This window comes from Apteryx mantelli, chromosome 1 (genome assembly GCF_036417845.1).
Source record: "Apteryx mantelli isolate bAptMan1 chromosome 1, bAptMan1.hap1, whole genome shotgun sequence".
Taxonomy (NCBI): domain Eukaryota; kingdom Metazoa; phylum Chordata; class Aves; order Apterygiformes; family Apterygidae; genus Apteryx; species Apteryx mantelli.
Genome location: NC_089978.1, coordinates 209,087,139 through 209,113,678, shown reverse-complemented (window position 1 = coordinate 209,113,678; position 26,540 = coordinate 209,087,139). Strand labels below are relative to the sequence as shown.

Sequence of the window (26,540 nt, the reverse complement as noted above, 5' to 3'; positions counted from 1 at the left end):
GGCTGTGACGGAATAACAGTTCACTGCTTCCATTATGGCAGATCTTCCTCTCTCCCTCTGCTCCCCTCACTGCTTCCAGCTGCACGCTACTGCTACTTCTCTTTGCAATGGCTATGGCACTGGCTAAAGCCTTGTGTGACTTGGTTCACCTTACTAACCTGGCAGAAAATGAGACTCTTAAAAAAGTAAATAGATTTTAGCAGGTTAGTAAGGAGAGCTGGGTTGCAGAGGTGTCAGATGTGCAGCAAAGCTGACAAACGAAGAAGCAAGATGATCTGGGGAGGATGGCAAGGAGAAAAGAAAGAGGAGGGAGGGAAGCCTGGGACCATCCTTCCTACAGCCACAAGCGGTTAGATCAGCTGCTCATCAAACCACACCCGCTGGCTCCACTTTCACATTATGCTTCATGTGACGGAAGTGCAGGCAGGGAGCAAAAGGGACAGTCCCACTTCTCTCAGGCCTCCATCTGCACTTTCCCGACAGGCAGGACTGCAGAAGGGAGAGGACTCAGGCCCAGCATTCACCTTGCATTGGATTTAATGCAGCCTAAAAAATCAGTGCCTAAAACATGTTGAATCAATTGCCCTCTGAAGTTCTTACCTTTCTTCATTAACTAGAAGGAGCCTAGACAAAGAGCTCACACTAAAAGCCTATTTTTAAGATGGCTGAACTTCAATGAGATGCAATTCAACTGATGTGTTCATCCTGTCCTGCCCCCGTCTCCACTCCATACTGTGTTGTAGCCTTGCATTTTGGTAGCAAGCATTTGTCTAAGTATTCTTGTATTTTATATTATTTTTAAATTAAAAACTACAAGGATATTAATATAAACACACATAAAAAGTGAAGTAAATTGAAACTGATCTGCTGATAAAATACATTATTATATCTAAAATAGTAGTGAATCTGCTTCAGAGTACTGATATCATCCTCTTACAAGAAAAATGAAGTCAAAACTAAAAGATCACAAAGGAAAAAAGAGCAAGTTTCTAAACACTAAACTGTACTGACTAGTCTTAATGAGACCGTAGCTGGAAGAATAAACACAGAGCAAATAGTTCCTTCAACAGCTGTAGAGACAATGTGTGTTCACAGAGCTTTCATCAACGCTAGTAGGGGTTATTCGGCGAAAAGAACAAAGGACTCTCAGAGACTGGACCATGGAGAGAGAACTGGCGGAAATAAAAAGGCCACTTGGAATACAGTCACAGATTTCTTTAGGTCCTATTCTGTTCCCTCCCTCATTTTGAGGAATACCTTAGTTCTTTTAGCAGTTGACTTGACTCATTGACTTGAACAATGTTATTGACTTGACCACGTAATGGACTTCAATGAAACTATTTAAAGAATAAGGCACTGTTCAGCATGGGCATGAATAGCAAGATATAATTTTTTTGTTAGTAATTAAAAGACTATTTCCTATGATTAATTATTAATAAAGTATAGAAAAACACATCCATGAGGCACCAGAACCTTTAACAGAATGCTGACTGACTTCAGTGAAACTACCTTGATTTATATAGATATTTTGTGATTAAAGATATTGAATGAAATTTTATTCTCACACCTTGAAATAAAGATATTTTTCTCTATCACCCTTGTAGCACAACCTTTATTTTTACCACCATATTACTGATTTGTAGTTTAACTTATTTGCATTTTTTAGAGGATTTAATAAACATATCGACCATCTCATTGAGGAAAAGAATGTATTTATATATTTTGTGTTTATTCGTGAACCTTGACTGGCTGAAAATGTTCTTCAAAGAAACAACTGTCTAGACAAGATCACAATAAATCCTCTGTTTTAGAATGGCAGGAATAGAAGTTGGCCTTAGTAAACAGTACTTTCAAAAGAAGTTATGAACCGTATGCCAGGCTGTCATAAGTTTAATTAATTATTTCAGATATTCATTCTGGTGGTTGTCACTAAGATAAGAAGTCTTATGTATAATTTCCTGGTACAGAACACGTGGGTGATTTACAGCTCTATGTATGTTTTATACTCCTCATTTACAAGCCTAGTTGATAGACATGAACAAAACTGTGTTCTTTTTATAAAGCCGAAAGGTATGTTACATCAGTTAATGCTAAAATGGGGGTCAAAGCCTCATCAGCGCCACACTTGTTAAATGGCATAATTTTTAATATCAGCAACATGAACTTTTTGTAAAATGATGAAAGGCACATGCAATTAGCACAAGAATTTTTATTAGTGGTAGAAAATCCCAATGCTGGTTACAATAGGATCAGTAGGGCCACTGTCCCCTTCTGCTGATATGCCTATCAACCCAGACTAAGTTCAAGATCCACTCCAGCCAAAAATGACTGCGGGATCCTTCCAATAATAAGGCAGGAACAGAGTCCTGAAAAAAAAAAAAGAAAGAAAAGAAAGAAAAATGTAATTTGTCAATTTTTTCTAAGAGCTTTAGTTTCACATCACCATCCTGCAGTTTGCTCCATCAGGATCAACTCCAGTGCCTACACACAGCTTCAGTCCCACGGCTTCAGCACCCCGAGCTAACTTAGCACAGTAATCAGAACGGGAAACTCACTATAAAAAGAAAGTGAAATTCACAATTTGGTTTCACAGTGCAGGCAAAAAGGAAGCAAATGTCAAAAACGATAAGAAATAACTGGATTACAACAATAATTTCACTAGACAAAGATAAGAATATGTATCTTTTTTTTAAACCAAAAGCTTTGCTCTCCATCTAGCAAAGCTGATATACAGTATCAAGAATACATCAGGCCCTCTGCCTTAATTCAAAGCCTGATGAGGAAAATGTGAGTTTTTCTTTAGACGCTTATGGCTTTTGCATCAAACCTTTAATTTTAAGTATCTGGATTGAGGTTTTATTACATACTTTACTGAGGTATTACTTGAAGCACACTGAATAAGTCAGTTTTGTGGTTTCTGTGGAATGTGTCATGCTTCTAGGAATTCAACCTGGATCATTGGGCCTGTAAATATTGCCTGTAACGCGTACAGCCAGACTATCAGCTCAGGGAATCATGAGATTTTATAAGGAGCTTTAAATCTATATTTAGTACCTTTTTATGTTCTTGAAGGAAATGGATCTCAACATTGAACATTGAAGGTGGACGCAAGAAAATAAAATCAGGAAAAAACAATGGAAAAACAGGAAGAGAAGGAAGAAACTCCATCCCAGTTAAAACTGTCAGGCACTATTCAGATGACAGCTACTGCAGCAAACACTGAGACAGTGTTATCTTGAGGAGAAAGAGCAGGAATGGATTAAGTTTTCTACATGACAACATAAAGAACAAATACTGAAATGGAGTTTCTAGAGCTTCAAGCAATGCTATGTCTTTGTGGTGGTGTTAGGGAAACTGGAGATGAGGGTAGACTACCTTGGGCGTCCTGTTTTTCCTTATTTGCAAATTTTCACCTTAGTTTGCTTCCTCTGTGCCCCCTCTGCCCACCCTCCCCCCAATATGTAGGAAGACTGTACAAATCTAAATCTGCAACTGCCTTTGTTTCTTGAAAGATGAGGTAATTTGTACATGTTAGTAAGCAGGCACTCTGAGTTTCATTTTAAGTTTTTTAACATCAATTGTCAGCATTTTCTGATGTTTCCTATGATATTTAGAAAGTTCTGATTGTGAAGGTTAATCAATTCAGAAACTGAAACACTTTCTGCATTTACAAAACTCATTTATTTGATTGGAAATATTTCCTCTGTATTAGATAAACAGACAAATAAGCAGGCAAACAATTTGCTTTCTCTCAAATATATTTTTGTCAGCTGAATGCAGGTATATGTATTTCTAACATACATCATAAATGTAAGTTAAAATGACAGCATCAAGCACTCAAAAATAAGAAACTGCCAGAAGAAACATATTTTATACAACCTTATTTAGTTCTCTTTGAAATATAATTCAGTCTTGAAGTTTACAGTGGTTGTTCCTTAAGATTCCCTTTTTATTTTGTTCATAGGTTGGATTAGAAATGATGGTTTTAGAAACGAAAGATATAACAAATGAGACTGTTATCTGAACCAAAAGTGATTTTAGTGTCATTCTAATATATAATAATATAAAAATGATTTTTTTAGGAAGAACACAAACACAGACAATTACTCCACGGGATCATATGGCATTCTCATGCACCTCTCAAGGGTCATCAGCAGTGTTGGACCTTGAAGAGTCACAAAGACTACTTTACTTCTTGAACTGAATAAACTGGCAGAGGTAATATTTTGTCTTTTATATGGAAAATAGTAGATTTCCAATCATTTTCTGGACAACACAGAAACTTGGAAATCCTGACTTTAATTCTGGGAAGACTGACTGACTTCAGTTCTACACAGGTTATAAATCTTTCTTTTGTCTTTCCAGATCCCCTCTTCCTCATTCCCTTCTATTCTGGCTACTTGCGCCTATTAATTCCTTCAGCTCCTGTTGGTCCTGTCTTCCCCACCTCTACTCAGTTGCTACTTTCATGTTTCCACATCTTTGAACTGTGATAATCATATATTGTATCACCTCATCTCTCCCTCTATTTCTCCAGTCTCTTCATCTATCAAGCTACTACTTCCTTCTTCTCCTCACTGAAAAGACACCAGCCTGGGAAACTTCTGAGAGAGTTTCTCTTGCCTTGGCTTCAGGGACTTACATCAGAGAAGCTTCCAAGTTCCCAGGATGATGCAATGGAGGTTAGGTCCCACTCTATCCTAGGAGTGTCAGGAAAGCATATTTATTAACTTTAGGTAGATAATACAAATATGTTCTTCATAAAAATCATGAAGAGTAGAGACCTTTGCAGTGAAAATACAGTCATAGGGGAAATTTGTTGTCAGCTGCTTCCTCAACAAGAAAGGCTCTTCCTGCTACGTACTTGATTGTGAAGTCTTTACTTGTACAAACTCTCAGAGCAGTTTTCCTGAATAAGGACTGTGGAATGGATCCTATGCACACACCATGAGTATAGGCATCTCCTCAAAACCCATTTGCTGCACAGCTACTCACTAGCTCGCACCATATAAGAACATTTTCCATTTCCTTTAATCATGTTAACCACCTTAAATTCTATGGCAAACACAGCAGTTATTCTGTTTAACTCTATACAGCTCCTACTGTCTGAAAAGCCTTTCACATACTGTGTAAGATAGTTCAGAAGAACAGCAGCATCACGATTCTCAGTCTGTACACCTTAGCTAGTTCATCCATCAATTATGTGGACTCTTTTTTAAGAAAAAGAGGCTCTGTAATAAGAGCCATGGTCAATTTTGAAACAAAAGATCAGTGACAAGTTGAATCCCTTTCCAAAATGCAGGACCATCTAACTGGGCAGCAATATTTTATTTTCCTTCTTTTCCTTCGGTATTTGGAGTGACTGCTGTTAATGGTAGACTCTTCCCATTCCACATTTCTTTTTGTTTTACTTTAGGGTAGGTGAATGTTAGATTCTGCCAGTTGGCCTCATCCTGGCCTTAACTGCACTCTACAGCTCTGGGCACAGGAGGTCTTTTCCATGTGAAAATTTCCCTTTTTGCACATAGTTGGAGAATCAGCCATTTCTTTGGCTTAGTTTCCTTCCTCTGCCTGCCTCTAGTTGTGTCAACCCCAAATATTCACAACTATGAATAAGCCCTACCTCACCTCCTAAAAAATGGATCCATTTGGGACCTTATCTCTGTTTTCTACTTCTGAGTCTGAAACAAATATTCCACTCCCATCTTCAAGCTTTATTTCACAACAGTGAAAACATAAGCTGAAATTCTTGCATAATCACTTGCTCCAAGGAGCTTTAAGAATGCTGATTATGAAACTTGTGATAAAATTGTAAGAGCTGACAATACTGAGCCTGAGGGAGAGCATAGATCTGCTTTGCATTTTGATTACAAACTTGCCTCACATCCATGCTGTGCAGACGTATGACCTTGTGACCTGATTCTGATCAGGTCTTTGATCGCTCCTAAGCTTAGTGATGAAGGCAAAAAACTTGGTACCATATTACCTCTTAGAACTGCCTCGAGCTGTTCTGTCCCTGGAGTGCATCTAGTTTGGTGTATGCTAATATAGCCGATCCACTTCTATGCTACTGTTACCTGGCTGACATCACGCACCACATGTCATAAGGGAAATGGGAATTATAGGCAGGCTATAGCTAGCCATAGATTGGGATCGACCAATGCTACAAGCATTTTACAACAGCTAAAAAATATAAAAAATCAGAGAGCACACCAAGAGCTATCCCCTTGCTATTGGAAGGCAGAGACAGCTAAAAAGCAGCATGAGGCCAGGCCTGGTCTGAGAGGTCCTCCTGAGTTCAGGGGTGGCCTGCCAAAGCGGTTTGGACAGGGAGACTCAATCTACTCAACAGTCATGGAAAGTGCAATTAGGGAAAAGAGTGAGTCTTTCGGAAATTCTGGAAGACAGCTAACACTTCTAGGCATTGGCTGAACGCAAGAATGATGACAGATGATTTGGGCCATTATTCAATGGCTACTGGGTGACTGAAGCTTGACCCCAGGGGCGACTGCATGAGACAGTCCGAGTCACTCTCTGAGCAAAGCTTTTAATAAGGGTAAATATTGCTTCCAGCGTGCTCAGGAGCGTCCGCTTCACCTCGGCAGCTCCGGTGGGCAAACCAGGGCCCTGGAGCCCACCTGGACCCCAAAGCGAGGACACAGGGAAGTGTCTGCACACAGCCCGGCGCCGCGAACCCGAGGCAGCCCCCGGGAGCCCACCGGGCCCAGGGAGCCGCGGGCGAACGGCCCCGCTCTGCGGCGACGGAGACGTGAAGAAGCAGACGCGCGGCGGTTACCGCCCCCGGGCCTAACGGACGCGCCGCGAGCCCGCCCAGCCCGGGCATGCCGCGGCCTGCGGAGGAGGCGAGGGCGCGCCCGGCCACTCCGCGCCGCCGCCGGCTGATTGACACCCGCCGCGCCCAATGGGCAGCGAGGCGGCGCGACGGGGGCGGGCGCGTGGCGGCTGCCCCTCGCGGCAGCCGGTGCGGCGGAGTGGGGAACGCAGGCTCCTCTCCGCGGCCGGAGCGCGGCGGGGTGGCGCGGGGCCGCGGCGGGCGCTTCTGCGGGCCGGGGCCGGGCGGCGGGCGCCATGCTGCTTCGCCTGGTAGCCGAGTTTGACCTGCAGAGGGACGTGGTCCCGTGGCTGGCGGCGCGGGGCTGGGCCGCGGCTCTAGGTAACGCCGTGCCGGGTGGCGCAGCGCCGGCAGGCCGCGCCAGAGAGGGTCCCCCCGGCCGCCCCTTCCCCGCTGGGCCCGCCGCTGCCTTCTGCTGCAGGCGGGCGGGCGGGGCACGAGGCCCCGGGGCCTGGTCGCTGGGCGGCGCCTGCCGGCGGGGCGGGGGGGCGGGGGCGTTCAACGCCCCCTGCCCCGCGCGCAGGTGCGGTCACGCGCGCCGGGGGCTGCACGGAGCAGCTCGCGCGCCGGGAGCGCTGCGGAGCGCCGCGCCTTTCGCAGCTTGTTTCTTCTTCCGCCGCCTTTTCGCACATAGGTCGCATTTTTCTTTTCAAAAAGGCTTTTAGCATATTTTCCTCTCCCACGCTACTCCCCTTTCTGAGAGAGAGAGAGAGAGAGAAAAAAAAAAGGCCCCAGTTTCGTCTACACGAATGCTAACTGAAATTAGAAGAAGCACTAGATGCCGCACCAGTGTGGGATAGCTGGCTTAACTTGCACTTGATGTAGTGGTTGGAAAAAAAGAATTACCCCAATGTATTTTTGGCCCAGTGGTTTTTTGTTTTGTCTTTTTGCTTTTGTTTTTTCTCATTCATCAGCAAGGCAGGTGGCTTGGTTCTGCTTTTCAAAAACTGGTGAAAACCTTAGTCTAGAAAAATAGAAGTGGATAATGTAATAAGCATTACTTTAGTAGAAATAGATGGTGGTTGATGCACCATGTGATGAGCTTGAAGCCACAAGTCCTTTTACTTCTTTTAATTAACTCAAATATTTAACTTGCTTCCCACGTTAAAAGGCTACTATCAGATAGTTTCATAAGGACTTGGTTGGATGTAAATCAGAAAGAAAGTATAAGCTCTTTTGGTGAATAAAGTTCTTTACCAGTTCATTAGTTACAAAATCCATTGTTAAAATTATTTCACACACACTGGATAGTTTACTGAATAGCTGTTGGATGGTGTAGTCTCCACTGAAGTATCTGGAGATAAAATTCTGAAATTCTGCACACATAATCATTTCATCTGGGATTTATGCCATAAAGATATTGAAATGCTGCTGACCATTGTGTGTAGGAAAGGGGCAATCATTATAAGCTTTTAAAATGTAACACAGACTCTTTGTACAATCAATGTACCTGATATTATAGACTCAGCATAACTTAGGTTGGAAGGGGCATCTGATCCAATACTAACATTGCTCCATTGCATTTCAATTTCTACCTGTGTATATTGACTTTTTTTCCCCCCTAGTGTAGTACATGATACATTAGGCTACTGCAAAATTGTTGATCTTCTAGTGGATTTGGTTTTAATGGAGCATGAAGCCAGGAGGTAGGAATTTGTAAAGATTCATTTAAACTTCAAAAAAATATTCATGCACACAGAAAGCAAGTAATTTCTAGGACTCATGCTGTTTTTGTGTCCGTGATTTCAGATGTTAGTTATTTATTATTTTCTTTCCTGTTGACTTGAAAGCATGAGATAGTGTGTGAGAATTTCTCATGGCATGAGAGCTGGGAGTAGTTACAATGAAGGTGGGGGGGGGGGACAGGAGGCGAAGAGAACCAGCCTTGTTCTCTTTATTCCACTGATTTTTGTATGAGTTGTGTATAAGGGCCTTCAGGAAATCAAACTGAGCATTCTCCTGGCTATGTTGATAACAGACTTACTTGCTGGGGAGGCAGGTTGGATTGGTTTTTTTTTGCAGGCCTTCATCTGCAGGTCTAAGCCATGGAGAAGAGGAAGAAGTTGTAATTCTATATCCAGTGTTTTACCTCAGGACTTTCCAAGGGCAGAGATGATGTACAGTTCCTCTTTTGCTCCATATTCTCACTGAGGGTGATCAGGGACATGAAAATCATCTCTGTAACATGAAACTTTTGAGTGTCTGTGTCGGGCGATAGAGAAGTTCAGTGGCATGGAGGTTTCTTGTGGGCCCTTTGCTTTAGACAAGTTCTGTTCTATGGAAGTATTGTACAAGAGAAAAGTGCAATTTGTTTGGAGACTGTTGCACTAGTCTTGGAAGTTTGATGTGGTAGCTAAATTCCATGAATTTTTCACAACAAGAAAAGCAGAATCATGGTTATCTAAGACTTTCTCTGTCATCAGCGGCTGTCCCTAACATAGTGGTACTATAGCAGACTTTGAGTGATGTGAAAACAGTAGAAAGTGGTGCATTATTAAATGTAGGATAAGAATTTCCCTTGTCCTCTCACAATAAAGTACAAAATGTAGAATTATTTGCTTCTAATAATATTTTTAAAAAGGTTTTTATCACTACAAGCTCTACAAGCAAGCCTATAATATCTGACTTTGTGAAACTAAGTTTCACATTTCTTCCTCCTATTAATGCTTTGTGATAACTGCAGAGTAGTGTCAAACTTGACTAAATTGCCAAGAGCTGTGGAGAATTTTTTTCTTCATATTTATTGAACCACAGGTTACCTTTATCTTAAAATTATGACCAAGCATGCAGCTGTCAAACTTATGGACAAAAATTCCTGCCTTAATCACTGTTCTATCTGAGATAAACAAACTTTTGGTGGCTGCAGTGATTAGAAAACAGAAAAGCTGCATCAGGAAAGCATGCATTTTTGTCATCTCAAATATGATGTTCAACTTTTTTTTTTTCTCCTCCCCCCACCTCAGTGTTTCCCTTTATTTTTCATTTTGTGCATCTTTATCCAGATGTGTTCTTCTCCTTCTGTGTTCATCCTAGCTTCCTGATCGTCTGTTTCCCTTTTAACCCTACTTTTTCATTCGTGTCTTCCTTCATGTTTGAAACTGTACTGTATCTTGTCTTGTGTTGCTTAATTTCCTGGTATCTGTAGGCATGCTGCTTAATTGCATGGGTCTTGTTTCTTATTTTGTTTTTTTGTAAAGCTAATCTGTGCAGGAGATGTAGTTTATTTCCAGCCATTTCTTTGTGATGCTGGAGAGGCAGCTGGGAACAAGTGACAGTTTTCATCATGCTAGTTCTGCCTCTTTGTAATGTTCTGAGGACTGGAGTGCAGAGATACTGCCTAACTGTTTGAGTCCTGTGTTGTGTATGATGGATACATGCAAATATTTTTATTTTCTGTAAATAGAAGACAGAGAATAGCACATTCCATTTTCATCAGGAAAAATAATGGCCATTTAGAATCATAGTTATAATGAGGATTTAGGAGTTTTAGAAAAATATTTTTCTGTGTGCTTTGAATCCCCTTAACTATTTTGTTTTGAGGTATATCAGAATTAAATGATAGTGTAAGAAATAGTCTCTCCCTTTCAAGAAAGGGAGTAATTTTGGCATGTATAAGTAGTCTTTTTATGTAAAAATGTATTTAGTATATTTGCTTTAATTGTGCATAATTGTATGATGAACTAACGCAAATCATAATCCTGTGCCTTTTAATACTTATCATTTCAGATACTTCTGAGAATTCATCAGCGCTCTATGTCGTAAATGTTGAAAGAAATGGAAAAATTCTTTATACCTGGAAGGTAAGTCAGCCTCAGAACTTAATAAAAATATACGAGAGAATAACAATACATCTGTCTCTCTGTTTAATTGAGTCCTTGTACTTTAATTTTTTTTGCAATGAGACTTAAAACTTGAAAAACCTGACTGATTACAACCTGGGTGTTTGGACAGTGGGAAAGTATCTGTCTCTACTTCAGGCACAGGATAAGAATGATGAAATGGAGAGTGAGGTATTGACTTGACTAAAGTCCATAAGATTTTTGCTATTGAGTTTTCTGGAGAAAGAATCTCACCCTGAATGAGAAGCCATTTTTTTAATTCAGTAGTCAAACATCCCTGAGACGTTCTCAGGGTGAAAGAATGTGCTGCTTATGAAGAATTTATTTGTTAATGCGGACTGCTTTCCTATCAATAGATATTTTAACGTGCTGTTTATATGGAACTAACTGCTTTGCACTTTACTGCAAGTATGCTGAAGTAACCTTAGCTTATTTAATGTCTTGACGCTAGCCTTTTTAAACATAGGATTATGTTCTCCGTTGTAGAGCTTTTTGGTTGACTCTCCTGTAATTCTAAGAAATTTCCAAATGATTTGGGAAGGTTTCCCCTCAATGAAATGAGCTGTGGTTCTCTTCTGTGTATCTGGGAGAAATCTGTAGACCCAGCTGGATTCTAGAGGACCTCCTGAATTGCAGGTTCTTGGACAGTGCAAATTGGAAATAGCAGACTCCAGTGGAATAGGATTGCCTTCAGACTCAACAGTACTAAAACACTCTAGCTTTTCTAGAGTTATGGCAAGAGGTGAGGCCTTTCATCAGGGTGTAATATACTGTGGGCGGATGTTTTCTTTTGCACAAACATAGGGAGAGGAGTCTGTATGAAACAACGGTAATCATAAAAACAATGCTAAAGAATGTGTCAAGTTTTTGGCATTGCTCAAAACTCTAGAAATGGTTCCTGAAAGTCATCTATCCAGCTGCTAACAGGAGATGTAGTATTGCATAGGTGTGATATTGCTTCTTTCCAGCACCTACAGAGCCTCACACTAAGCTTCAAGTGACTGCTCTCGTTTTGGGCTTCTGACAGGTGAGCCCAACTACCTTGTATGGTGGTCAGTCTCTTGGAACTGACACAACAGGTGAGATTTAGCTCCTGCATGTAGGTGTCTGAGTGTGTACTAGGTGTCTAAGCTCCCACTGTAGTCAGTGGGGATCTGGTCAAAACAGTCAGTGGAATTCAGAGCATGACCACATACAGCCTCTGCTTTGGGAGAAGGTATGTGGGGCAGGGGAGGTGGACAACTGATCGACTCACTAGACTTGTTGGCTGAATTGGCCTTACCTCTGCTGACTGTAAGGAGGTTTTAAATGCCTAAATTTAGTTGCCTGCATCTGGAGCTAAAGCTCACATAGGCAGTCTCTGAAAATGTTTACTGTAGTTTCCCCTTCCTAATTCTAGGGATAAAGTGACTTCTTCAGCCTGTATGGTAGGAGTGGCTGGATGACAAAGCCTGAGAACTGGAAGTAGCAAACTGCAGAGCTCTTCTGCGTGGTCCTTTTACCTTTCAAATACCATCCTGAAGTAGATGCAGCTGCTGCTTTTTTTTTTCCCCCCCTGTTTTCTTACCACTATGAACTTTCTGATCTTTTTCTTCTGGGTGAGTCAGCCTGCAGCAGAACCAGCATCTAGATTCTCTAATGGGAAGGATGCTGACTTTTTTTTGTTTTCCCTTGTACTGGAAGTGTGGGTGGTTGTTTGGCTTTTTATGCTTGCTGTGGGCAAACTGGAAGATATTTCCTAGAGTGTTCTCACAACAAACAAATGTATTTTAGGGTGGTGTTACATTAACTATATGATGCTTCTTCCAGAGAGAAGAGGTTCATAGTGTGTGGTACATATTTCTTTCTTGGATAAGTAAAGATTCTGCTAATCAGATGAAAGTGTTGGTACCTGCTTAGATGCTATTGATGTCAATGGGAGTCAATATATCCACACTTATCTGCCTGCATGATAAGAACATTTTTGTATGTCTGCAGCAAAGCTCACTCAAGGCTTTTATCCAGCTGGACTGTATATTGGGATGGATCGTGCCTGTGGCAGCCCAGGCTGTAGCTGCTGAGCACTTATCCACTGTCCTGAACAGGTTGGGTCTTAAGTGGCTACAGCTGTGCCTTTTCTGGTGCCCCCACTTTATTAAACTGGTTATGTCTGTGTGAGCTGTGGTCACACCTTGGGACAGGGATACCTTAAAGCAGTGTACACAATACTTTGGGATTGAATTTTTTCCCTCTCAAGAGTAGAATGCTGTTTCTAAAATGCCACTTCAGCAAAAAGAACAGCATGTGTTGAGAGGATTGTGTTTTAACACTTTACCATTGACTTAGAGAACAAGGATTCAAGCCAAACATTTCCTTTTCTGAAACAGTCCATTAACAATGTATGGGTATAGTTCTATTATTCCCTAGTTTACTGCAAACTCTTTTAAGAGGAGTAGTCATCTACATTTATACAGAGAGGAGAAGAGTCTTGGTGTATGCAACTTTGGGAATGGCAAGTAGCTTTAGGCCCCAATTTGACAATAATTGTTGCAAAACTTGTCCTAAAATATAAGTATTGTCTGTGCTTTGCTATTCTACTCTGTTAATACAAATCATAACACTGAAAAGCTTATCTAGGGAAAACAGATTGCTTCAAGTGTCTGCAGCTAGTCCTTCTGCTTCTCTAAACTTGCTTTGGAGAAATCACTATTATGGTAATTACTACTTCTAACAAACTGCAGATCTTACCAAGTTGCTAAAGGCAGTTAATCAGTCAGTCAATCTCTCTCTCTTTCCCTCCCCTTTACTATAAACTTTTTGTAACTAATGAGCTACTGCTTTTGCAAGACGCACCTATTTCTGTGAACTGTTCCTTTTTGTGGCAGCAAACTTTAGCAGTGACATTATCGGTGAGGATAGTACACAAACAGGGATGTAGACTAAAATGAGCTCTCCTGGCTTTTGTCCTAATAGACACAAATGGAAAACAACCTTTTTCTGCCAAATAGAAAAAACCAAGTGCACTCTGTCTGAAATCAGGGGAAAGTGGGGAATGAGCTTTATTTCAAGCTTGTTTTAGAGTATTGCATGGTACTGTAGATTTTAAGGTATCTGTTGTCTTTCATGACATTGAGAGTTTGTATAAGGGAAGGGTTTTTTTTTTAACATACACAGATCCTAGGGTGAGTGCTTTTGTTTTGCAAAGCAATGCAAAAATCTTTGGAATAAACAGAAAACAAGTGTGTTAGGATGTGCACAGATGTGAATATTGATATTGATGCAGCCCTGATACCAGTCTTGTAAAACACATTTTTCAGTAGCAAAGTACAGAGAATGTTAGAGTTTTAGACGCATTTGGAACAAATGATTATTTGTGAATGCATTTGCTTAACCTTAAATCAGTAGGATTGAAGCCTATGTCTTTATATTAGGATATATTTTCTTTTCTTTGTCTAAAGTAAAAGTCAAAGAATCTTGTCATTGCCGCAACAATAATTAAATACTCGGATACAGCCCTTTGAGGAAGACAATGCTCAAGCTTTTGTTTTAACTTCACAGAACAAGATACCATAACTTTGTAAATAACTATAGATTGTTTCTTTCCCTCTCGAGTTCTGGTTAAAAGTAGTGATGCTCACTGTTTGAGTACAAGGCTATGTGACTGGGTTGAGTTTCAATAATTCAGTATACCTTGAGTGCATGAATGGATTTCAGTTTGAATTGAAATACAGTATATGCTGCCAGACAGAGTTTAAAACAAACGAACAGAATTAAAGCATTTTAAAAATCGGCAAGAAGAAATGTTTTGATTTGTATAGTCTTAGAAGTGCCCCAAACAATGATTGTATGTTGTTATCAATCAGCTGGAGAGGGTGTGTACTGGTTTTGTTTTCAAAGGCAACAAGTTAATGGTGTCATTTGAGCTTGTGAATATGTTCAGCCTTCAAACAGCTGTTTCCTAAGGCAGAGCTGAAATCCTTTTTCCAGCCTGTAGGCAGATCGCTGGGAGCCAAGTTGACATTTGTGCCCTCTGCTTTCGGAGCATTGACCTGCTGATTCTTTGAGGTTTGGGATATCAGCCATAAATCTTCATGGGGACCAGCATAACATCCCCTTTCATACTTGTACAGAGATATTTCTTCCTTGCCACATTGCCCTTGTAGTAAATAGTTTAGAAGTCAAGTGAAAGAGAGGCACGTGGCTTATGACATGGCTTGTGGGCAGTAGATTGGCTGCATTTCAGCTTTGTCCCATGTGTTAGTTCTTAAAAAACAAAATAAAAAAAACCACTTTGTTCTCATTCTTGCCTCCCTTTCTTGGAATTAGGGTAACGAACTGCCTGTATGACAGGACAGGGAAGTGTGTGTGGATGTGTGTCAATTAAAAAAAAAAAAGGGGGGGGGGAGGAGGGGGGAGAAAGAGGAAGGAAAAAATAAATCAATATTTAACTTTGTATGCATGTACATTACCACTGTTAACATGTTTTCATCTATAGGGAAATCAGAGAAATACCCACATTGGATTGTATGATCGTCAAACTAAACAAAATGAGGTGAGAACAATACCAGACTTCTACCTGATGAGGATGGTGCTTTACCATTCTAGACTTTGATGCCTTGCAGTGCAGTATGTTATGTTTCTAGTGAGTGTTTGTTTGTTTTAAACAGAGGAGAGGACTAAAAGACATTCAAATGGCACTTGGTAGTGTTAAGATGTAGAACATTACAGAACATCTGAATGACAGGGTAGAGTAGTAAAGGGTCATGTCTGCAAACATTATTTGAAAACAACTAACAAGCTCTTTCCTTTCGCTTGCTTCTTGCACTGAGTATGTGTCCAAAAAAGTAAATGATTTTTTAAATTTATTTGGTACACATCCTCAGTCTGTTTAGTGCTTCCATTTGTAAGAAACAATTCTAAACCTGAATGCGCTGCAATTCAGTGGCAGGATCCATGATAGGATAGGATTCTTTGCAGGTTTGTTCATAATTGTATGAAATAGATGAAATCTCATATTGACATAGAAGTCTGCTGTGCAGGTCTAGTGGCAAGATCTGAGACTTAGAACCAGTAACAAACAAACAAATGAGGAAAAGGAAAAGTGATAAAACCCATTTAGAATATGCTTTCTGGCCTTGGAAGTATTTTCTTTAAAATTGAAATGGGTGTATTGGTCAGCAGTGTTTTCCTAAGGAGGAGTAATTAAATGGTTTTCTTTATAGAGTTTAAAAAATGATTTATTATCATGAATGTTTTTCTCAATAGCACCTCTATATGTTTGAGAGAGATCTGCACATAATCAGTTGCTCGGTCAACAGCGAAAGGACGTTATTGGGTAAATATGTGTTGTATCAATAATTTTTTCTTTGATGTTGTGATAAAGGTGATTAATAGTTTGATATGTTTGGGTCTAGTACTACTTTAGTCTGTTTTGATCCATATGTTGCCCATAACTATCTATATATTTCGGTGGGTCTATCACCAGAGTATAGGTGGCAGTATATCTTCATTACAGTTGCATCTTTGTTTTTTATTAAAGCAAAAATCTAAGATGCACTGATCTTTCTTCACTTCCCCTACTATATTTATACCTGCGTCCTATATCTAGAGGAACTTCTGTTGTTCTTTTAAAATGCATGTTTTTGGTAAGATTTTTGATGTTTGCTCTCTTACAATGTTCACTAAGATTAATAGCAAATATGCACACTTACTGTGTATTTTTTTCTTGATTAGCTGTCAGTTTCCGTCAATATACAGAGGAAGAAAGAGTAAGTCAGCTACTGCAGTCAGGTACTACAACTGGATTATTTTAATACTGTTAGAGATATTATACCCTTACTTTTGCTTTTGTTCCTTAATTTCTCTTTAGAAAACAAAATTGTATATTTAAAAAAAAGTTATATGAAACATGTTCTTTTTGCAGTATCCAAATATTTAACCTTGCTAATTGAAATTCGTCCCATTAATAACGTGAGAGTCCTAAAGGCTGTGGATAGCTGTGTTCGAGTACAGGTAAGTTATTCACCTAATCTAAATATACACCTTTTCCATCCACTATGCCGAAGTGAAAAGGTGTTTGAATGCAGAAATACCTCATGTTATCTTGCAAACTGTTATTACTGAGATAATTTGCCCATGTAATACTTAATATAATGTTTATGAAGTAGAATATTTCTCCGACATGAAGGCTACTTTTTTATTTTTCTTCGCTCTACCTACGCCTGTTTATGGTGATTAGTGACTTTTAGCCTGTAATAATGGCTATTGTTATTAATTGAGCCTCATCAGTGTGCCTGGCTTTATTAAAAATATATGAATATCCAATTAAGTAAACATTTAGATGATAAATGTTCTAGATTATTTTGGTAAACAAGATCTGATTTATTTTAAAACTTTTTGTATAGTTTCTTTATCCAGATGAAGGCAGACATACTTCTACAGAAAGTCATCTCTTGCTAGCTTCAGAAGATAAATGTGAGTTAATATTTTGAAAGCATGTTTTCATTCTTTTACTTTAAGGTGGTTATCACTGATTGTATTTTTGTCAGGCTTTTATGGGAAAAACAGTAAAAAGAAAGGTCTGAACTCTTCTGGATATTGTGGATGTCTTCCAAAAACTGTATACTATGAGATTTTTTTTCAATGTTAGCAGAATTGCCACCTTTGACTGCATTTTTTTTGTTTAGTTCATATATTCATTAGTCAGTCTTCTGAATTTTTAGTAAAACTAAGTTAGACTTCTGTAGCTGCCTCTATAAATTCAGAGCAGGTCAATTGACTGTGACAGATAGATGCTGATTTAACAGCATGCCAAGTGGGATAAGAATAGGACAAAAGTTCCTTGGATTCATATATCTTTGAATGTTCAGCCTAATCTAATAGGAATGAATTCAGGAGTGAATGTATAGAGGTGGACACTTGCAAAAGGTAGTATATCCCTCTTGTCTTTAGCTGTTACCACAGAGTAAGATCACTCTTCCCATCTTTTTGAAGAGGCCCATCTTTTCTGCTAAACTAGATGCCAGCTTTTAGGTATTTGGAATTAGGTGGGCAGAGTTCATCTCAGTAATCCATTCACATAATGCTTTGATCAGTGCCGTTTTTAACATCTGTTAGGTAAATCTTGCACCCTGAACATAGGTAAACTACCAATAACTTTTAGGAATTTTGCCTGAGCAAGGATTGTGAGGTTGTATTTGTACTAGGAAGTGAAACATGATTAAGGTGTAGTCTCAGGCACTAGCACAGAGCTGTGCATGCTCTTTTATTGTAAGCATGCTCCTTGGCTTGGTTTAGTGTTTCCATTAGTGCTTTTCCTGACCATGCTGCAGTGACGTGAACAAGGGGACTGTTTCCACTAGGCACTGTGGCTGAGGCCACCCTGTTTCAGGAAAGGAAGAGAGTGTAAGTCCCTGAATAGGCACCTGCATTCATACGTCACATAGATTTCCTCGTATACTGAGTCAAATTTTCTGGGTCTAGTGTGCTCTCGTAGCACTCTGGGAGGTCAGACTGTTCTATTAACTATATCAAAACATAATAAATGTATGGTTTTTAAGGAAATAATTTTTTTATTTATTTTAAAGATATTGAACAATTTGACATCCATGTTGTTGCAGAAGAAGAACACAAAGTGGTAAGACTTGAAAAATCTTGGGTTTTGAGGTCTTATGTTTTAACTGAAAAGTTAGAAATATCTGTCTTCTTTAATTTTAGCTAACTGTTTCTGTAACTTTATACTTGGGCAACGCAAAATATATTAAAATATTGACAGTATGGTTACTTACACAACTAACAGCAAAGCTGTTCTAAAAACCTGTGTACCATGTAATCTATGAGGAAAGTCACTTATTGTTTTTCTTTGTCTCAAAACGTGTCTAGATCAAAAACACTATTAGAAGTTAGGAGAAAACACAGTGTATGCTTATTTTTAAAGCATTCAAAATATTCACAGAATTAAGTCACCTTTCTAACTTTGCCTTGTGGGGATACTGTATGTCCCAGTATAGGTTTCATTAAAAACAAAAACTAACAAAAACAAAACAAAAAAACCCCAAGCAGGAAACGTTTTCCCCCTGATCTTTCTTCCTGTGTTTCACATAACTCCTCTTCGCAAATTTATTGTGGATGTTCTACCTAAAATGCTTATTGTTGTTAGGTGTACATCTAATATAATAAATAAATAATTGCATCATAAAAGCCAATGTTTAATTTCATGGAGACAGTTGTAGGTTTGAAGGGAAAAGGCTATGGTCCTGATTTTCAGACACTTTGAAGTCTTTTAAGGTCTTTTTCTTGAAGTGTATGGTTGTTTTTAAAGCAGGTGGGTTTTATAAAGTAGTCTACAGTAGTGGAATAAAGAATATCAGTGCAACCGAAGAATCAGATCATGTCCTCCTAACAAACAGATTTGTTTTGTGTTGACATGAAATCTCCCCACATCTTTCAAGAGTTCATTTAAACAGTTCTGAAAGTTTTCCACAACTTTAGCCCTTTCCCTGCTATCAGTACTCTCCGTGTGACTGAGACTTTGCACAGAACTCCCTTTTGGAGTTAACGTCTTTCTTCAGTGGTTAATGTAGCTGGCTCTGAACTGGCTGTGGTATTTCACTCCTCTGCCCTTCCCTGTGGTGAAGCGTGCCATCTGTTTTATTTTGTTCGCTTTATGAGCAGCATAAGTGGTGAATTCTGAAATCAAGGTAGTATTAAAGAAAATATTTGGTTGTAGGTGGAGCCTGAAACTGTGCTTCTGATCTCCTTAAATTAAGCACCTTGCACAAAGCAGAGGTAGGCCGTCTGTGGTGAACAAGTAGCATATTCATTCCAAGCACCTTAGCATTTGAGGCTCTTCCATGCATTGCTTATCTCTTTAAAGCACAGACGGTGCATAGTCATCATTACAAAACCTTGTTTGACTTCTATTACTTGGTCCTTTAACTTTTCCCTTTAGGTGATTCAAAACTCAGGTCAGCTTCCAAGAGCCAGAGTTGCAGACGATCTCATTTGGGCACAGTGGGATATGATGGAACAAAGACTCTTCTACATTGTTCCAAAGGTGAGGTGAAAGTCATTCTAGGGGTTCTTGTCTGTGTCACGATAGGAAAGTTCTGGGCGTGTGGGGTAAGAATGGTGTGAGTTTGGTTTTCATTATAGTAGTCTGTCTTACTACCTCAGATAAGCCAAACCAAAAGCCAGACTTGCCTTACTGCTGTCTGTGCATTATGGATTGCAAGAGAACTGGTGGTTTTGGTGCTTCCTGTAAAAGAAGGTGGGTTTGTGAGGGCTTTTTTTTTTTTTTTTTTTGCTTTAAAAATGCTTTTTTATTCAAAGTGATCTAAATCTACCAAAAACTGTCATGAGTATATTGCCTGTGTTCTAGAGTTCAGATCTAGAAAGTATAAATTGTATACAGATGTACTGAGTGCACCAAATGAGGGCAGGCTCTGGGCTAGAAGTGTTCAAACCCTCCCCCCACCCCACCCCTTTTTTTTTCTCTGACTGAGGGAATATCTGCACTTGTTGTATTCTGCATAAATAAAAATTAACTTTCCTCACATCTTCATACCCACCAAAAATAAATGAGCTTTAGGAAGTGATAGGAAGTAGAAACTGCAAGGGAGAACGTATTCCTGGTTTTCTTTCTGAGGTTCCCTTTCTGAACTGACTGAAGTAAGATACAGTTACGGAAAACTTTTTTTAGTCTTCTAGAATATTTGTGTGTGTGCGTGTGTGTATGCGCACGAGAGAGAGATGCATGTAATGCTGGGCTTCAAGCAAGAGCCCACGCAATTATAGATGATTGGTAGATAATCATCTGGGACAGGAAGGAAGTACGTCATAGTGCTATTGTGGGGGTTTATATGTGGTTTTTAATTTGTCTTTTGTCCCCTTGCTGCACATTTGTTAGTGAAGTGGGTTGGGTGTGTGGAGTACTGGAGTATCTAGTCACTTTTCAGTCTGTATGATATGCCTTATGTTTCATTAATTATAAAACACATCTTCTTAATTCTAGGAATCAAGGAATACTTTAAAATGTGTCCAGTTTTATCCTGGTGAAAATTTTAACTCAGTAGTAAGTCATTAGTATTATATTATATGATGATTTTGAGTTGGATATAGTTGTGTTCCAAGCACTGATACTGAGATATGTTTGTTTTTTATTATTGGAGGGAACTTTTTGCAGAGAGAAAGTGGGGTTTGTTTTTTCATTTCTTTTGTATTTTTTTGTGTGTGTATATGTATATATATATATGTGTGTGTGTGTATATATATATATATATATAAAACAAATATATATATTTTCAATAATATATTCAGATTGAGTTACAGTAAGGTAGCTTCAGTGGAATTGCACACATGCTCACCTAGAAGTAAATGATGTTCATGATGTTACACTGATCTTATACCCAAGTACTTAAAAGCAGGGTTGTCAAAATCGCCAGATAAAGAAATCACAGACTACTTTTGTACCAGTTTTAAGTGAGGCAGAAAAGCGTCCATTGGCAAGAAATGGAATGGAACATATAAATTATGACTGTAATTGTGAGCATGAGCATGTAATTGTACTAGGTTTTTGTCCTGGTGGCTGAAATTTGCTCTAATGCAAGAGGCTAAATATCCCACAATGAGGCTTTTTTTTTCCTTTTTTTTTTAAACAAACAAAAAAGTAGCAACTATTTAATGGTTTTGGGGAGACTGTAAGGATTACAGGATGACAGATAAGCTTTATTTTTCTTTTTTAAAATGTTCAATCTGGTGAAATGTGAGTGTTACACATTTTACTGGACTGAAATATTAGCCACAGTATACTGACTTCACTAAATAACATAGGTATATTCTGCTTTTGGGTTAACAGCTGGAATCACACCTGGATATTTCTGTACATGACACAAGATTAAAGTAAGTTTTTGTGTGGGGGGTGTATTTTGTTTGGTTGCTTTTAATGCATAGTCTAACTTTTTATCAACCTGAGTAAAATTTATGTCAGAAACACATTATCTTTGGAGTTGCATACGTGGGACTGGAATATAAGAATAATTTAAGCACCCTGTCCAGCTCCGGTTCCTCTCACTTTCATCAGGGTCAACTGTAAAACTTAATTGAATCCTTGACTACTTTTTTTGTGTCATTTTTGAGAATGATTTGGCTGAAGAACTAGTTATAGGTTAAACTGTCCTTCTCTTGAGTATTCTTTACCTGTTCAAAGTGAAGAAACTTGCTTCAATCTCCTTTGCTGTCATGGGTGTGCAGTATTTAATCCATAGTGGTGATTTCTAAATTTCTGCCCTATTCCTGTCAAGAGAAGCTCTCCATTTTTTGTTGCTGTTACATGTTTTACTGGGCAGTTAACCAGACCACTAGATTGTTCCTACCACCTATGCCCCTTTTCTTCTCCAGCGTGCTATTTGCTGGTGGCCTGCAGTTTCAAGGGGTAAGATTCATCGGAGTCTGTTGGTGTCTGCCGTGCACATGACTGCATCTGAGCTTGTCTCCCTAAGCCTCCCTTTTCACTGAGGAAGATCTAGTCAGGATACTCTTATTTTCAGTCATAATTCATCTCATTCTCATCTATCTTCATTTGAATTTAAATTCCAAAATGGCCTGTTTCTCTTCATTAAACACAGAGGGAGGCCAAGGCTACTAGTTCAGGTATCAGTATCTGAAGATTGGTGAGCTGCATCCTGCCCAAACTGTCCCCAAATTCCCTCAGTGCTATGCAGAAAGCTCAGTATGGTGGTGCTGAACATGCAGGTTGCCCTAACTGGGCAATGTATCCTGTTACAATTAATACTGAAAAAAATCCAGCACTTGTAAGAGCTTCATTACTATATTTTTTTCCTCAGAATTTTTGCAGAAAACAGGGAAAAATCCCTTTAGGAATGAAATCCGTTTTTGGAGATGGCGGGGGGGAACCCAAAGCAGATCAACTACAACCTTCTGTTGCATGTTCTGCATGGAAAAAAACAGCACTTGTAGATTTTAAAGTTCTGTAAAACCATTAAAACACTCCTAGTATGAGACTGAAAAAGAATGTCATGGTATAACAAGTTCTGTATGAGCATGGTTTTGTCCTTTCCTTTTTCAGTATTTCCGCTGAAATTGGTGTGCCTACTTGCAGGTTAAAATATAATTTTACGGACATAAGTAGTAGAGTCAGGCTCGAAAGCCTCTGAGTTCTCAAGTGTAATAGAGGACTGAATTTCCAATACTTCAGCAGAACTTGCTTTCACTTTGTGACTGTTCTCATGTGTTCTTTGTGTTGTGATGAATCAGTGTGAATGAAGAGATTTACTCTGTGATCTTTTATTTGCTCATAGACTTGTGAATTTTGGATATGATTACTGTCAAGACCAAGAGGTTGCACCTAAATCTTTGAATCTTCAGGTTTTTACAAGTAAAGCAGGTAATGAATAAATACAATATTGTCATGTTAAAATATTTTCCAAATGTAGTTATCATGAAGTATAATCATAATTACTAAGAATTTTCTCATAAGAGATTACACTGAATATTTTGTGGGTTCTTTTGAGAGTGTGAGCCTTTTCCTTTAGAGTGTACTTGACATCTCTGTGAGGAGAGGGAGAAGTGGAAACTGTGCACTGATAAGTCTTTCTGTTTTTTGCTGGTTTGGGGTTTTTTTTTGGGGGGGGGGGGTTGTTTTACCCTGTGAAAACTGGACACCCACATACACCCACACACACCCACTCTTGAGTCCAGGACTGCCTAGGGTTTTATATATTGACATTAAAACAGTTATCCAGAAATTTACTGGTAGTGCAAGAGCTGATAAAATGCACTCATAAGATGAAGCTTCTCTGACTAAGCATCTGCAACATTTTGTGGTACTTTCAGAATCCAGGTGGTCCCAAAGCACAGCTGTGTAGTACCAGAGCAACTTAATGCTAAAACTGACAAAAAGTATGTTATAAAGGCAGTAAATTCAAAGAAGGTTCTGGCTAGATCTGTTGTCTGGGCATCTGATACAAGTATGTAGTTGTGTTACAGAGTGCATATGCATAAACAGGGCATGTGCAATGCAGATTGCAAGAGCTTCATTTTGCTGTTACTATGTGATACTTAGACTCTCAGGGTTTAGTGTGTGATACTAAACTTAGTATATGATATTTAAGGGTTTAGTATGTATAAGTTCTAGGTGTTACTTAAACCTTTAGGATTTGGGAATCTCCCTTCATCCTAATGCAGGCCACAGACTTTTTCTTGATTTGAAAACTAGTCTCAAGAGACATCCATTCATCGTGGATGCCTGCAATTTCAACTTCTAAATTAGACCATACTACCAAGCAGCGCTGTATCTGATTAACCTATGAATAGGCTGCAGAGTTGCATGGAGTATGATGCATTGCAAAAGTGGCTTTGCATCTCATTTTTTAAGGACTGCTGTATGCACAGGGGTGAATTGCTGAGATATTTGCCAGTTACACTAAAATGACCACTACTGCAAATCAAGAAAAATACAGTTTCTTTACACTGTTTTTTTTTTTTCCTTACAAATGCAGACAACAGTTACAAAGTTTAGAGGGAAGGAATTAGAAATAAGAGACAGTCAAGCTATTGTCTACCAGAATGTAGATAAGGCTACTTTTACTCTCTGTTAGTTAAGTTAAGACAGTATTTTTGAGATGCCTTTTATATACAAGCCACCTGTCCAGTAATGGAAAATGTTATTAATTTGCATATGCATGTTTCCCTTTAAACCTACGCTCTCTAGCGTTTGTCCAGATTCAAGCACCTCCTTTTACCTTAGGATGAAATTCCATCTTCCTCCCACCAGACTGTTGACTACCCTGAAGTAAAATGTTCTTTTCCATCCGGCAATACAGTATTTAAATTCCCTGTAGAACCTATCAGATGTTGAACCTTTTGTGTAATGTTAAACACACAGTTTGTCAGTCACACTTAGTAAGTGGGATTACTGTATGTGGCATTCTGTTGAATGTTTGAAACCAAAGATTATGTTGCACCATCCATTTTGAGTAATTGACAGTTTGGATCAAATGATTTGGGGGCTGAGACCATATCCAGATGTTGATGGACACTGATAATCACACTGTAGTTCCCTTTTGCACCTCCTTGTCATGGTGACTTGCAGGACTAGACTGCAGGCTCTTTGGGGCATAGACCATGCTTTCTATGGAATTGCTAGCATACTTTAACTGTTAATACTGATGTCTCTCTTTGTTCCGTTAAGCCATCTCTGGCAAAGAATAATTGGAATAAATTCAAAATGGAATATTCCATGCAATTTCCTATTTAATAAAATTGTTTTTGATTACAGCCAATCTGAACTCTGGATGAAATCACTTTTTCTTTCTCGAATTTCCATATTAGAAGAAAAGTAGCCCTGTTCCTTACATCCAGCACAAACAAGACAAAATGTCTCCAGATAAAAATACTAATGTACTTGTCATAGATTAGCTGAGATCAAACAGTTCTAATTTTAGAATTAACTTTGTATGTTCAGCGCTCAGTTATTTAAACAATACTTGGTGGTTATGTTTTCTTTTAGTGCTTTAGAAGTACTTTTCTGTTAAATTTACTGGATTTTCAGAAAAATGGAGACAGTAAGATAGCATAAATCCTGGATTACCCTCACCTAACTCTACCCACCTAAAAGTTAAGTGTCAGGACTACATTTATAGAGAGAAATAAGCATCTCCAGAGGATGATTGCTTCCATCTATCTTCATTTGCTATAGAAAGAGCCTAAATCAGTGATGTTTGGATGACTGAAGTGGGTGAGACAAGTCTCTGTCTGTACAAGCAGACAAAATGCTCTAATGCAATGGTATATTTGAATTGTGAGACACTCAGATGCCATGTTGAGATGTTGATACAGCATTATGTTTTAAGGTTCTGTGTGAAGAGAAATCAGAGTTAGAAGTTAAGTTTCCTAAGAAAGACTTTGTGTCTTCATGTCTATACTCATGAGTCTCTCTTACAGTTTCCATGGTGTGATGTTTATTTACCAAGTGGCAGAGTTGTAATTGTTTCCTTAACTCTGCTAAATATAGAAACTTACTATTATTCTACACAAATAGAACTTTATATGCTGCCTTCCCCCCCCCTTGTTGTTAATTGGGATTTTTTTTTTTTAATTCCTGAAAAGATAAAGGAGTCTGTCCAAATACATCTTCATGTATCTCTCTTCTCATATTGTAGCATTTAGCTCAAACTCTTATTGTTTGCAGAGGATATTGAAATGGATAGTGTAGGAGACTTTGTTCTGCCTCTGCACAGAACACTTACTGCCTAGGCACAATAGAAGAACAAGCTTTCCCTGCATCAGTGCACCCCAGCTCTGATTTTGCAAAGCACTGGGAAGGGTACGAAAGGAATCTGTTACATTTTCAGTCTCTGGCTGCTCTGAGACCGCCAAGACAGCATCAGCTGTAATGGTGCTTCATGGACACTTGCTGAGCTGAGACTGTCGTGCTCCTTTTATCTGTGTTAATGAAGCACCATTTCATTATATTATCTATCATTTGTAATTCAGGTGATTAATGTTTGGACCAGTATCCTAGTGGTGAAGGTACATGCATCTCATTAGTAGTCCCCAGAGCCACTGGTTTTTGTGATATAAACCCACTGATACCTTATCTAAATAGATTCACTTGCATTCACTTGCATGCTATGCAATTTACAGGATAGCATGCACTTTATCCTCCAGCTTGCAAGAAAGAAATTTGTGGTGTCAGAGTGGAGCTGTTGGTAATCAAACAGCATTGTGGGTTTGCTGGAGTTCTTCCAATCTCCCTGCTGAATCCTGATGCCGCTACTTTAAAAATTATGCGTGGTCTGAAAGATGCCAAGAGCTCTGGCAAAATGCCCCATCTGTTGTCTAAATAACTT

The 26,540-nt window shown here is 39.1% G+C and overlaps 1 protein-coding gene across 1 annotated transcript in view; it reads left to right on the top strand.

The window, feature by feature from the left end:
• The first annotated feature begins 7,044 nt into the window (after window positions 1–7,044).
• Window positions 7,045–26,540, top strand: part of GSAP (gamma-secretase activating protein) — a 49,323-nt gene continuing 29,827 nt past the window's right edge. The window contains exons 1-12 of the mRNA XM_067316778.1: window positions 7,045–7,174; window positions 10,580–10,653; window positions 15,167–15,223; window positions 15,937–16,006; window positions 16,405–16,461; window positions 16,595–16,683; window positions 17,076–17,145; window positions 18,258–18,307; window positions 19,622–19,726; window positions 20,684–20,743; window positions 21,527–21,570; window positions 22,989–23,074. Coding sequence (XP_067172879.1) covers window positions 7,090–7,174; window positions 10,580–10,653; window positions 15,167–15,223; window positions 15,937–16,006; window positions 16,405–16,461; window positions 16,595–16,683; window positions 17,076–17,145; window positions 18,258–18,307; window positions 19,622–19,726; window positions 20,684–20,743; window positions 21,527–21,570; window positions 22,989–23,074 — 847 coding nt within the window. The 5' untranslated portion in view covers window positions 7,045–7,089. The remainder of the gene's footprint in view (window positions 7,175–10,579; window positions 10,654–15,166; window positions 15,224–15,936; window positions 16,007–16,404; window positions 16,462–16,594; window positions 16,684–17,075; window positions 17,146–18,257; window positions 18,308–19,621; window positions 19,727–20,683; window positions 20,744–21,526; window positions 21,571–22,988; window positions 23,075–26,540) is intronic.